This window comes from Rhineura floridana, chromosome 10 (genome assembly GCF_030035675.1).
Source record: "Rhineura floridana isolate rRhiFlo1 chromosome 10, rRhiFlo1.hap2, whole genome shotgun sequence".
Classification (NCBI taxonomy): Eukaryota; Metazoa; Chordata; class Lepidosauria; order Squamata; family Rhineuridae; genus Rhineura; species Rhineura floridana.
The window spans coordinates 47,852,195-47,865,813 of record NC_084489.1 but is presented as its reverse complement, the minus strand read 5'-3'; the positions used below and the strand labels follow the sequence as shown (position 1 = coordinate 47,865,813).

Below are 13,619 nucleotides of genomic sequence, written 5' to 3'. Positions count from 1 at the left end.
TTACTGGCTACTATAGTACTCAGTGCACATACTTAAAAAACAGCTGCCTTAAGTTTCCCTGTCTTGCTAGTTCTATATTTTGCCAGCTCCATTATTGTCTTCCCCATGTTCCGTGAACAATACCCATTGTCTCCTATTTCCAGTATTGAAAGGAATAAAACTTCCTCATGTCTCTTTCTGAGTACCAAGTAATTGCATCCCCTTCTTGGCTGCCTCTTTCCCTGCCTCCACTACCAATCCTTTCCTGAGGTCCCTTCTTCCCATCTGACTGGCTGTTTGCCCCCATCCTTTTGCCACTCTAATACTGAGCTTCCTATCCCTTAGCTTTCCCTTGTCTGTCCTTCTTGTTCCAAGTCTGCTTTCAGTCCAGCCTCAGTTCCATCTTAGCTCCTCTGCTTCCCATCACTCGTCTCTAAGCCTGGCCCCTCACATAACAATCTAGGGTTTGTCCAAATCGCAGTTCAGTGCAAACCCTTATTGTGTTTTAGCATTTGCACGATATCCTGTCCAATTCTAATAGGTGGAGATGGGCTGGGGCATGTGGAGAGAGATCTCCATGTTTTCTCCCCCCACAACCCACTTCTTGATGACTGGATAGTGTGCTTGAATCTGCAAACTGAGAGTTCCATATCTTGTAAACTGTGGCTTAGAAGAGACTTGAAACTGACTTGTCTCACTGCCAGCATCATCTCCTATTTTATCTATGAACCTTAGTACAGATTTTTAAAATCAGAAATAGGGTAACATAATCACTAATTTTGTTAATCCGATGCTGTTCCCTCTGTTAATGCAACACATCCTTCAGTGGTAAGTGGGGGAAGGCAATTGTTGGGAATTCCCCTTCTCCCCTAGAGGAGAGAGGGGAAATCATTGAAAATTCCAGTGATTCAGAATGATACATAGGTATTCCAAATAATAACATAAAAAACAAAGAGCACCCAGGCTTTTAAAATCCTGTTTTGTTCATTTACAGTTAACTTGGCTATTCTGCAATTTATTTCATTTTTAATTTTCACAAATTGTAAATGTACTGGGCTTTTCTATGCTTTTCTTTTTAACACAACTTCTGCCATTCCTACAGTCAGCAGAGGGGGGAGATGGAAATTTGGGGACATATAACTATACCCCTAATGAAGCCATGAGAAGACGAGAGCTTCTGCTTCCATCTTAGGTTAACTGCAGTTTAGCATTACATTCAAACCTTAAAAGTATGGTTAATCTTAGCTATGGTTTATTGAAATAATTCAGTTTCATGATTTAGTATTACGTGTGAATGATGTCAATATATAGTCATCTACAACTGGGCAGCTAAAGCAGAAAAAGATGGGAGGTTAGAAGAAGTACCTTTCACAGTTTCAGACTACAGTTTGCAATTGGATTAATCACAATTGCTAACAAAGGGTGCTTCCAGATAGGGGTTATGTATTGCATAAGAGGCAAATGGTTTTTACGTGTGCCCAGTTGGCATGTTAGCTTCTATACATGTTTCAGTTATGGATATTTATTACTATTCAGCTGTTTGCCATCTACACCAGTAGGCAGACAAAAGGTATCCATGCTGGGGGGTTGTCTTTTCCCTTAGTCACTTCTGCTCTGCCCTGCCCTAGCCTTTTCCATTCTGGGCATACATGCAGATATGTTTGCACCTGTGGTTATGTTTCACAATAGGCAAAATGGAGGGTTGTGCTTTTTGTAGGGGGAGGGAGGAAATACTTTCTTCCATTTGGTATGTGTTTGCTTATTTTCAATACTAAGGTGGTGATTTAGCTAAATATCACTCTTGTGCAATCTGTTATTTGATTTGGTAGGGCAGGTGGCAATATAAAAAGACAAAATTAGAATACCCCATAGGTTCCTGTTACCATTAACAGTACAACTGTGCATCCCCCCTCCCCCCAAAATCACAGTAGCAATGAATACTGAAATTCTGATCAAAAGGACATACATAAGACCCCCATATCCTCACCATCATTTTTAAAAAGTCCCAGTGAATGTGTTGCTGTTACAATCTCAGAGGTTATCCTCCACATGTAGCGTGTGGGGATCTTGAGAGAGCAGTTCCTCCACACCAGGTTGTTGATATTTTGGATGTACCTTCAGCATATCATAACACATAAAACTTCACCCTCTGCCCCCCCCCAAATAGCTAATGAACTTCCACACAAGTGGTGACTGGATGCATAGCAGGTTATTTTTACTTGTCAGATTTTATGTGGTAAAGGGGGAAAATGATAAGGTCATTTTGTGGATGCTGCAAAAAACCTGTGTTCATGAGCAGGACTGATTCCCCAATACATTCCTATCTAGAAGCATCCTTTTCATTTACACCTCTTTTCGGGCTTAGAAAAAGGCTCTTTCTTGCCTATTTTGTGCTTAGAAGTGCTAGATTGTGGTGAGACATTCAGTAAATGCTGCTTCTCTTGTCATGGAACTGCAATCAAGGAAAGTGGCACTGGTTGAATTTCTCATTTTAATGTAGCAGTTCCAGGCACAAGAGGCACTATTGGAAAAGAAAGTAGGAACCTTAAGGATAAAGAGCAAATAATTTTGTGGCCGATTTGAGTCTATGACAGGGTGTGTGGGTGATGGTGGTGGTTAATGGTCAGTGATATATGTGCCTTGTGCTAGTGCTGTTCCTCGTTCAATGTGGCCCTTGCAGTTTTGTAGTGTTACTTTATTTACTTTATTTATTTAAAGTATTTATTAGCTGCTCTTCTGCCAAACCTTTCAGAGCAGTTCTCAAAATAAAATAATAATGTAGCACACAACAAAGGCTAGGCAAAGCTGAATAAAATTGCAGTATAAAATACATGCGGTCTAAAGCAAAACAAAACCCTAAAAGACCTGGGCAAATAAAAAGATTTTCACCTGGCACCAAAAAAGAAAACAAGTTAGATTTTAGACAGATCGCTGTGGGGAGAGGGTTCCAGAGGTGTGACATAACAACTGAAAAGGCAGTATAGAATGAAGTGCCATGGTACGAAAAACTTTCTGCTGAAACAATTTCTTACAGATCACTTCAAAGAAATTTCCTCTTGATAGTTTTACTGCACTTGAAGAACATTTTTCTTAAATTTAGTAGACTTAGAAGGAATTCTATACAGAGATATAATACTGTAGAAATGCCATTTTTATCAGCATAGGATGTTGTATATTTTGATTCTTTTTAGCTGCATTATTAAACATGGATATAAATCTCAAGATACTTATGTTCTGTTTCTAGGTCAGGAAAATCAGCTTGTCGCCCTAATTCCATACAGTGATCAGAGACTGAGGCCAAGAAGAACGTAAGTTACAGTAGCAATGTAAATATGTGGTATTGGTGAATTCTTGAAGTTGGATTTTGTCTAACCAAATCTAGGATCAAAAGATGCATTTCTGATGCAAAACTTTGTTGTTCACTGTGTGGCATTGGGTACACAGGAATAACTTCCATTCATCTCACACACAGTTTTTTTTTAATACTGGTTGAGCTGGTCTGTTAGGAATATTCTTGTTTTCTATTAACACAAAGTTCTCCCAACACTGAAGCATTGCCATGTTTCATTGAGTGAGTTTGTGGGGATGAGGTTGGTATGGCTCAGGTCATGGTGTCTTCGGGGGCCTCATTGAGGAAAGCAGGCATTCATGGTGTGTGTTGTATTGGCCATCGGCCGCAATAAATAAATAAATAAATGGTGTGCTTCTCCATCCGTCCCACTCTTTTTTTTTTTTTTTTTTGGTGATTGTTCATGCCATCAGGTTTTCCCTGCCATAATATTGAAGCTGCTTTGCCCAACTGTTAAAAGCCATCAGATAGCTCAGATAAATCTAGCACAAAGCTCTGCCCAGATCAGGAAAGAGCAGAAGCATGTTAGTGCCTGTGCATAAAGTCCTGCTGCTGGGACATGGATGGTCTGACCCTTTGAAGGCTTTGTAAACTTATGCTGGGCCTCTTTGCCCCCATACTTACAGGATTTAGATAGAATGGAGCCATGTGCTTAGAAAAAAGCATGCTCTGTTCAAAATAGCAATTTGCTTGGAATGGGTGAATGGTGAAGAATGTAGCTGGTTGGATGGAGCTTCTCCAAGAAGCTATTAAGTAAACTAAGAATCCACAGAATGCAAAGAAAAAGTGTAGTGCTTGTAAAACATGGATTTTATATAGTGTATATCACGTATATAGTGTATATGTAGTGGTAACCTATCTCTTCTCTTTCCTGCAGAAAACTTTATGTGACTGCTTCTGTAATTGTATGCTTACTACTTTCTGGGCTGGCTGTATTTTTCTTATTTCCTCGATCAATTGATGTTGAATACATTGGAGTCAAGTCAGTATACGTCAGTTATGAAGCACAGAGGCGCATAATATATTTAAATATTACGGTACGATTGTTAGATGAGATTTCATTTCATTCTGTGGTTGGCATTTTATATGGTTATTTAAGATATTGCTGGCTGTTTTTAATCTAGAATTCTAATTTTTTCCTTGTGCAGAATACCTTGAACATCACAAATAACAATTATTATTCTGTTGAAGTTGAAAACATTACAGCCCAGGTGCAATTTTCAAAGACTGTTATTGGGAAGGCACGGTTGAACAATAATACCCACATTGGCCCACTAGACATGAAACAGGTAAATGAAGCTGCCTTTTTTCCATATGATGTGGCTGATTGTGCAGCAGTGATCTCTTGTTTGAGATTCTTATCCTGAATTTTGTGTTTTTCTTTTCAGATTGATTATATGGTGCCCACTGTTATACAGGATGAAATGAGTTACATGTTGTAAGTGGTTGGCTCTCTGGATTTCAGTTCAAGAGGGGGACCCACAACAAAATAGTGCATAGTATCCTCAGCCCCTAACAGGGCTCCAGCTAGCCTCAAACAAGAACTTTATATTATTATTTGGGGCTTGCACAAGGCACCTTTTTTGCTAGTCTCCTACCCTCTGTGTGCTTAAGAGTTTGGAATCAGAGGGTCTGCCACCCTGAACCTGAGCACTTAGTTGCTATTTAGCTTTTGTGTGTGTGGAGGAATATAGCATAGAGAAGAGAGTTTAACCTCATGGCATGCATCTCTGTCTAGGAATCACCCTTGGACATGAAGTGATATCTCCAGATCAGCAAAAATCACAGCGATCTACCCTTCCTGTCCAAGAGTGACCCCTACTTCTGACTTGTATTCTTGCCTCCAGGATACTGTAAGTTGTTACAGTACCCTCTCACTCTCCACTTTTTCTTTTCTTTTTAACTGACCACCTTCAACACTCTATGGCCAAATTTCCTTCAAGTATAGATATAGTTGCTAAACTCATACAGCTTATTGTAGCTGTTTTGCACATAACACTAAACAGTAATGGTTTAATGTTACATGAACAAGCCTGAGTGAACCTTAGAATTGAGCATGCCTTTCATACAGCTGCAACGAGATAGAAAGCTTTCATTTCCATTTTTAAATAACTGCAGCTTAGTAACCCAGATATACTGTGGTTAGCCTTAACTATGGCTTACTGAAATAAGCCATCTTAAACCATAGGCTAGTGCTACATGCAAACAATCTGCCCGACTTCTGGATCTTTTGGACCCTTTTTTCTCCCCTCCCTGGGGCTGGAGTGGTCATAGAAAAAAGTTGAGAAGCATTTTAGGGTACGGTGACTGCTTTCCTATCACCATTTCTTCAAACTACTTTTGTGGGGGGGGGTGGGGACAGTTTGGGGAAGGCATTTGAGTCTGAGCCAAGTCTCATTCCCTGATAATCCAGTTTTTCTTAAATACCTCATATTAGCCCATTCCCAATTAAGCTAAAGGTACTTCATCCACCACTAGTTGGAATTAAAAACTGGGTATGTTTGTTTAACTTTCTGACCTTCAATTATATGTGCACTGCTTACATAACTTTTTTTCTTACAGTGATTTTTGTACCCTACTCTCTATTAAAGTGCACAACATAGTAGTCATGATGCAGTAAGTATGTATTTTCCTTTTCACAGAAACGTAACCTTCTAAACTATGGATTGTATCCAACATTAGTAATACTCAAGAGCACTGCCCGTTGACATTAATGGGAATAACTAACTTAGGTCCATGAATTTCAGTAGGTCAACTCTAAGTATGGCTTAGTTCTGGGATCATGAACCTCCAGTCCACAGGCCAATCTTGGCCCATATGAGGTTCTCATATGGCCCAAGAGGCCATTTTTTCAAAACCACACCCACCTGTAAATCAGCTATCATCACTCTGATGGGCAGGTGATGTCATTCCAGTGGTGGGGTAAATCCTGCTCAGTTCAGCTGCACACACCAGTTCCCCACAGGGAACTGACTTGTACAGCCAGTGTAGCAAGTACGCCAAATAAGGTGTGTGTCTCATTAGAAAAGTGAAGGCAGAGGGAACCAAGGTTGACCCCACGGGGACAAAGCCCCATGCTGGCTGCTCTTTTTTATGTATCTGTACAGTGTTGAGTATGGAATCCTTCCAAACAGAGGGATATGCTCTTTTCAGCCTCCTAACCTTGAATATACACCGTAGGAGAGAAGGGCAGGGTGGAAAATGGGGAGGATGCCTCTCTGTGGTTTTGTTTCTAATCTGATATTCAGAGAGGGGAACAGTGCAAAAATTCATCCTAGAATTTAAGTAGAGTATATATCCTGCTGGAAGTTTGTGAAAGATGGAAAAAAGCATGTGTCTCTTTCCTTTCCTCTCCGCCCTCATTGATGAGAGTTGTAGGAGGAAGGACACTCCTTCTTCTTTTGAATCGGCTCTCGTTGCTCCCTTCCTTGTTCCATTTCTTACACCCACTCTTTCCCACAGATCTCATGATTTGAATGTTGCCATATGTTTGCTTTCTCTTAAAGAGCTTGTGTGTTCACACATGTATGTAATTATGTTGACTTTTATTTTCTTACTGATCTGAATAGAGAAGTTGCTGAACAAATAGGTTGTGGTGCTAGTATTGTTTGATTATGTATTCCCATATTCTGGCAGGTTGTCAGCCACCTGTCAGGAATTGCTTCCCTTCTGTGGGTACTGGAGTGGCATGGGAAAGTTCATGTGCTTTGTAGGTCTGTGAAAGAGGAGGAGGAGGAACTTCTCTGTACATCCCTTCCCAAACCGGCAACATTCCTGAAGCACACACTGCAACTGGAGATTGAGAAAACATGGCAGTAAATCCTGCTGGCTCTTGGAACACAGGAAGCTGCCTTATACTGAGTCAGGCCATTGGTCCATCTTGCTCAGTGTTGTCCACACTGACCGGCAGAGGCTCTCCTGGGTTTCAGATAGGGTCTCTCCTAGCCCCATCTGAAGAAACTGGGGATGAACCTGGGACCTTCTGTGTGCAAATCAGATGCCCTAGCACTGAGCTACAGCCTCTTCTCACTCACCACCCCCACTACCTGATCCAGAGGTGCATGCAGTTCTGTTTTGATAGTTCTCTTTTGTTAAACTGTTCATAATAACACTTGGTTCTATAATGCTCAGCTTTCACACACACACAGCAAGGTGATTTCTTTTTATATCTTTGTGAATCCAATCAGTTTAAAATCAGCTTATTATGAATCTATAAATATGAATTCATGGAGCATAAGGCTGTTAATCGCTACTAGCCATGATAGCTCTATACTACCTCCACTGTTACTACCTATGGTCCTGCTTGCAGGTTTCCCAAAGGCATCTGGTTGGCTGCTGTGAAAACAGGCTGCTGGACTAGATGTGCCTTTGCTGTGACCCGACAAGATTCCTCTTACGTTGTTAACTTAAAGTGTAATCCCTCCCCTGCCCCCACAACCCAAGGTTGTATTTTTTTAAAATAAAATTTATATTCTGCTTGATTGTAAAAAGCCTCTAAGCTGTTTACAAAAAACATTAAAATGATCAATACAAACAGCTGACTAAAAAAGAGATTAAGACACATTAGCATCTATATATCTGGATAGACTTGCCTAACCAAGAACATTTTAAGCAGGTGCCAAAAAGTACTGCGAAGACGCCTGCCTGATGTCAGTAGGTAGACCGGTCCAAAGTATAAGTGCAGCCACACTAAAAGAGTGATTTCTTACCAGTGTGGAGCAAGTAATATGTAGCACCTATAACAGTGCCAGTTCTGCAGACTGAATCGGTTGAGTAGGTGCACATGGGGTAAGGTGATTCCACAAGTATATAACTTATAAACTGTATCTCTTCTCTCCTTTTTCTTTCTTTTCCTTTAAGAGTGACTGTGACCACCTCTTACTTTGGCCACTCTGAACAAATATCTCAGGAGCGATACCAGTACGTAGACTGTGGTGGAAACACAACTTACCAGTTGGGGCAGTCAGAGTATCTAAACGTACTTCAGCCGCCTCAGTAAAAGAAGCAGAGTTCTGGCTGTATGAGGAAAGAAGATGACTGTTGATTCTTTCACTACTCATCAAAGTTGAACTTTCCATCATATCTGGTACTACTTAAAGAGATGGATGTATATAATTTAGCAGTCCTGAAGGCTTCTGTACTTTGAGGCATGAACAGCAAAAGGGCAAACTGTATATTTTCACATTTGATAACTTCTTCCTTTCCACTCTAAATTTGTAAGTATTCTGTCATACTAATTCAGTTTGGGGGTGGAGTGGGCCTGGGGCTCTTAAATCAGTGGACTTGCATTTTCCCTAAATGGAAACATGGGTACACAACTCATAAAAGTCAGCATGCAATCATATAATTCTATAAATTATGTTGTGCCACTAACAAGTATGTATTAGAGACTAAACTAAAATTACACTGGTAGTTTCAGTTAGGTTAATTTTCTTTAAATTAAGGCCTAAACTGTTGTATTGAAACAAGTTTGGACATAGTATGCATTAGAGGGATACACATTTGCATTAATAACAGTATGGCAGATTTTACTGTATTAGAATTTTGTTCTTAGAAAATTCCATTGTTACTGCTTTTTCCCCCACAAATGGATAATTGGCTTGAAAACTTTGGGTATATTGAAAATATGAATACCATTAGATTGATGCATATTTGCAGAGCAATAGGTACAAAATGAAGACTAAAATATAATGCATAAAAACTTTTTAAAAAAACGAAGCCCAGCCCAAAACAATACATGTTCTTCAAAGCTTCACTCTGTGAAAACCTGAAACGTGTTTTTATGGTTTTTGTATTTTCCATATTAGTTTTAACAATATACAGAGGTCAATATGCTTCTCTCAATATATAGAGGTCAACATGCTTCTCTCAGGTTCAAGCTCACTTCATTGTCATTTGGATACTATTTCAACTGTAGACCTTTGGCAGCGTGAAGTGAATGTAAAATATACCAGTCAAAACTCAGATCTTCTTGCAAAAATCAACCATGTTTTCGCTTAATCAGAGTGCTTGTTTTCTCTCAAACAGCTCATGTCTACTGTATAATGATGTTTGATTCTACCTTCTTACTAATCTGAACAGAGAAGTTACTGAAAGAATGATGTGGTGCTAGTATTGTTTGGTTCCATTATGTCTTCCCATGGTCTGGTCATCTTGCAACAGAAACTATAGCTGTGGCATGTGGTTACTTCCTGTGCCTGCAAGAGGCACAGTGGTAGGCCATCAGTCACGTGCCAATGATTGCTTCCATTCTAAGGCTACTAGAGTAGCATTGGAAGGAGCTATGACACAGTAGCTCCCATATCATTCTGATTATGTGTGGATAGGGCCTGTTGCATGCAGCTTGAGCAGCTGGTAAAAGGCACTTATATTTTGTAATTGTTTTGTTGCAATGGATTTAACATTCTGAACTCGCCATTTTTTCATTTGTACTGGCTCTGTTTTGCCACATAAGGAATACTATAGTTCGGCCATAGTAGTGGGCCCTCTTAATAAAATATAAAATATAATGTAACCTAAGTAAAGCTAAGCCGCATGGTTTCTGTTGAACAGATTTAAGGATCTGCATAATATTCCCATGGAGATCAATGGATTTCACAGTGCTTAATACTGGGCTAGATCAAGCCCAGTTTTGCCTACAGGTATGTTTTTAATTTACAGATGTATATAGCCCTTGAGACTACAGAATTTGATCAGTCACACATAAATTCTTATAGATTTCTTTCTAATGGTAATGCTGACAATGCACTTTGCTTGTGAACAGTAATTGGTATGAGCTTTGATGTTGGAAAGAAGTCTATTTGGGATTCTGATTGTTGGGGTTTCTTTGGTATGGGGGGAAGTACGCTATCACAAATTGGCATACTCTCTATGTATAGATATGTTAGGATTTTGTTTAACATTTTTGGAATTAATTTAGCCAACATTACTGGAGAAATCTCTCATTATAGCATTGTTTTACGTGCTTGCTGCCCTCACTAGAGCCTCTATGAATAGCCTTATTGAAATAATGAGGCCACTCTGTAAATGGTCTATAGTTGACATTCTGAGCGAGGCTTTAAAAACCAATCTTTATTTGGTATACAAACACATATTACAACTCTGAAGCATTATTATTTTCTTAAAACATCTGAAGTTTTTGATCAACATACAAAATAAGCTATACAATAAATATAAGCTGATAGGGATTTTAAACCCTGTAAAATCTCTTTTCTGATGTATTATAATAGTTATAGGCTTAAGATACTTGAGAATAAATGCTTGAGCAGTTGACTCCTCTTCTGTAATTATTTATTTAATGCATTTATATAGCACCTTTCTGCCAAGGCAGCAAACCCTGTTGAACTCTGTATGGTACAATAAACTAGTAGAGAATACTTGTTTTTCAACACATTGGGCTCTTGAATTCTCTTTACCACCATCACTACTATTATGAGACTACTGCTAGTAGCAACATTTGCAAATGACATCAGTAGAAAGTGTTAAGACACAGGCAGAGGCTGGCACATACAATTTTTCTATATATTTAATTGGCTTAGTGTTTGTTTTGCTGAGCCTTTTAAGGGAAATCCTGGATTAAAAAATTATTTTAAACCTCATAAATGAGTTGTTAAGGGTTTGACAGTTTTAGGAGAAAAATGTGAGGGTTTGGTATTGCAGATGGCAGTGGATATGAAACAAATGATCAGTCCATGGGATGAATTTAATGGACCAGAGTCCTGCAGAAGCATGGAGGACCTACTGTAAACTTGGTTAACTAAAGGTTATCTGTGCAGAAAATATTTTGTAAATGTCTCGTTACTTCTCAGTTCAATCTGAATTTTCTGTAAGATTACCCCCCAGTATATGCCGGGTACTCATTTTACCGACCACGGATGGATGGAAGGCTGAGTGGACCTCGACCCCTTTTACCGGAGATTCGACTTCCTCCTTCCGTTGGAATCGAACTCTGGCCCTAAGCAGAGCTTCGGCTGCGTTACCGCCGCTTACCACTCTGCGCCACGGAGGACTATACTGTGGTGATATTTAAAATGTGCTGGAGATAGATAAAAGATAGTGCAAGTAGTATAAGTTAAGTGCCAAGTTAATACATGCTGAATTAATTTGGATCCAGTTATGGTGTGATCAAAATACAATTAATGTTTTATACCCCTTCAAGATGTACACCCATCAACCAGATACGTATTATTTGGTGAAATGTAATTTTCAGCACTGCTCTTGGATTCCATCTCACTTGTAATATAAAACTGGGCTTTTTAAATATATTTTTGAGAGTTTAAATGCTTTTCGTTTGTATGTGCTGTACACACATGGCTGTCCTTTTTGTAATTAATTGTAGCTTGGTAGTGTCTTAATTTGAGTACATATGCTTTGCAGTTCATATTTCACCAATGAAAGAGAACTTTTGGCATAGTCTGTAAAGTCTATACACCTCTCACAATGATCTGGTTGAGATGTAACATTTGAAATATGAATTAGTGTATGAGAGAGCTGCTGTGAGTTTCTGGTTTGTTTGACCTAACCACACTTAGAATAAACCACATTTCTAAATTTGGATGTAACAGAAAACTGCAATTTACTCAAAACTAAAAGTGGATGCTTCCAGTATTTTCTCCTTGCATGTAGGGGAGTAGTGAGCAGAGACTTGCCTCAGCTCATTCTCATGATGCTAAACCGTTGTTTACTCTTGTGTCTGAACTGGGCCATTATTGCACTTTTCTGCTCTGAATCTTTGGGCGAAAGGAGAGTTGATAAGTAACTGAAGCAGAGTTTTTAGAATAAAATAGCAAAGGTGTTTATGAAAATGATATAAAACTAATGTTTTTGTGCAGACAGAATAAAAATAGCATTATTCACTGCTGTCCGTCACATGTCTTGAATGCCTTGTTTCTGGGAATTGTGATCTCTGTGTAGGTATAAAACATTGTTGCCGCAAATGGAAAAGCCCTCATTTTGAATATGGAGTGCAGTTGTACTTAAAGAAAGTGAATGCCAGCAAAAACACTACCAGCTTTAATTTGAGATTAAATGTGCTATAAGCAAGGCCTGTCTACTAGCTACATGTTAATATTACTGAAATTGTGCTTGTCATTTTAGCCCAGTGTAGGGTGGATTGTGGCACATCTGTACCTGTACTGCCATGTTCTTAGCTGGTAAAGGTAGGGCAGGCCCTACAATTTTACTGATTTCTACTGGTTTCTACATTAAAAAACATAAAAGTAATTTCATGACCTACTTACTGTTTTTTTTTAAAAAAAATCCATTAATTAACTACAACTACTAGTGCTCATTATATAAAATGCATTTAATTTATGTATAGAAATGCTAAAAGGTTATAACTATTTTTGTAATTTCAGAATTGTAATTGTTCATGTAATCGTGTGGCAGACTAACTGTATGCAGTGTTTTGAAGCATGATAAATAAAGCTATGCTGTTCTGTATTTGGACACGTCTTTAGGGATCCTATGATGGCTAAAAATCTTTGTAACTCTTTAGTAATTTGTATCTTTTTCTAGCAATTTTTTAGAGGGGAATGTGCATTCTTAAAAGGGGGATTTGGTGGGCTGGGGATAGTGTGTTTATGATGGGGAGGGTGGCACACGGGGGGAGGGTTAACTCTCCCTGTGCATATCCTCCCCATACGTGTGTGTGAAAATGGCCCCACCACTGCAAGACCAGGCCACACCCACCACTGACTCAGATCATACCACCTGACATATGGCCCTTAGGGTTTGTAGCAAAAAACTGTAGACTTGTAGGGCTGGTTTGGACATAACGTTCTTGATTTCATAAACCACAATTTATTAAGCCAGGAGGCAGCACTAGATTTTCTTCTTGCTTCTCCTGTAGTCTCCTCACAGGCCATTTTTGGTGTTGTAATCCCGGTCTCTCTAAACCACCACTTCATAATGTCCAGGATCAAAGTGTAGTTTAAGATTCTGGTTCATAAACTGCCATGAAACCATATTCCTCCACTTTAAATCATGTGAACAGACTATGTTTTAGGAAGCCAGGAAATCTGTGTCTGAAAAGGTCTTTAGTTCACATTCACGTTTGTCTTTCTGTTAATGTAAAAGATTGACAGTTATTGTGGATATGTTATGGAACATAAGAAAAGCCTGCTAGATCAGGCCGATGGCCCATCTAGTCCAGCATCCTGTTCTCACAGTGGCCAACCAATTGCCCATGGGAAGCCAACAAGCAGGACCTGAGTACAAAAAGCACTCTCCCCTCCTGCGGTTTCCAGCAACTGGTATTTGAAAGCACACTGACTCTGCCTATATGGATCTA

General features: G+C 39.3%; 1 protein-coding gene across 7 annotated transcripts in view; it reads left to right on the top strand.

Annotated features, from left to right (window-relative positions):
* TMEM106B (transmembrane protein 106B) overlaps positions 1-12,666 on the top strand; it is a 33,828-nt gene extending 21,162 nt beyond the window's left edge. For all 7 annotated transcript variants that reach the window (XM_061586189.1, XM_061586188.1, XM_061586187.1 and 4 more), the window contains 6 exons: positions 3,224-3,287; positions 4,206-4,365; positions 4,477-4,617; positions 4,717-4,766; positions 5,891-5,944; positions 8,189-12,666. In XM_061586189.1, the coding sequence (XP_061442173.1) occupies positions 3,224-3,287; positions 4,206-4,365; positions 4,477-4,617; positions 4,717-4,766; positions 5,891-5,944; positions 8,189-8,327 (608 nt within the window). In that variant the 3' untranslated portion in view covers positions 8,328-12,666. The remainder of the gene's footprint in view (positions 1-3,223; positions 3,288-4,205; positions 4,366-4,476; positions 4,618-4,716; positions 4,767-5,890; positions 5,945-8,188) is intronic.
* Positions 12,667-13,619: the final 953 nt, after the last annotated feature.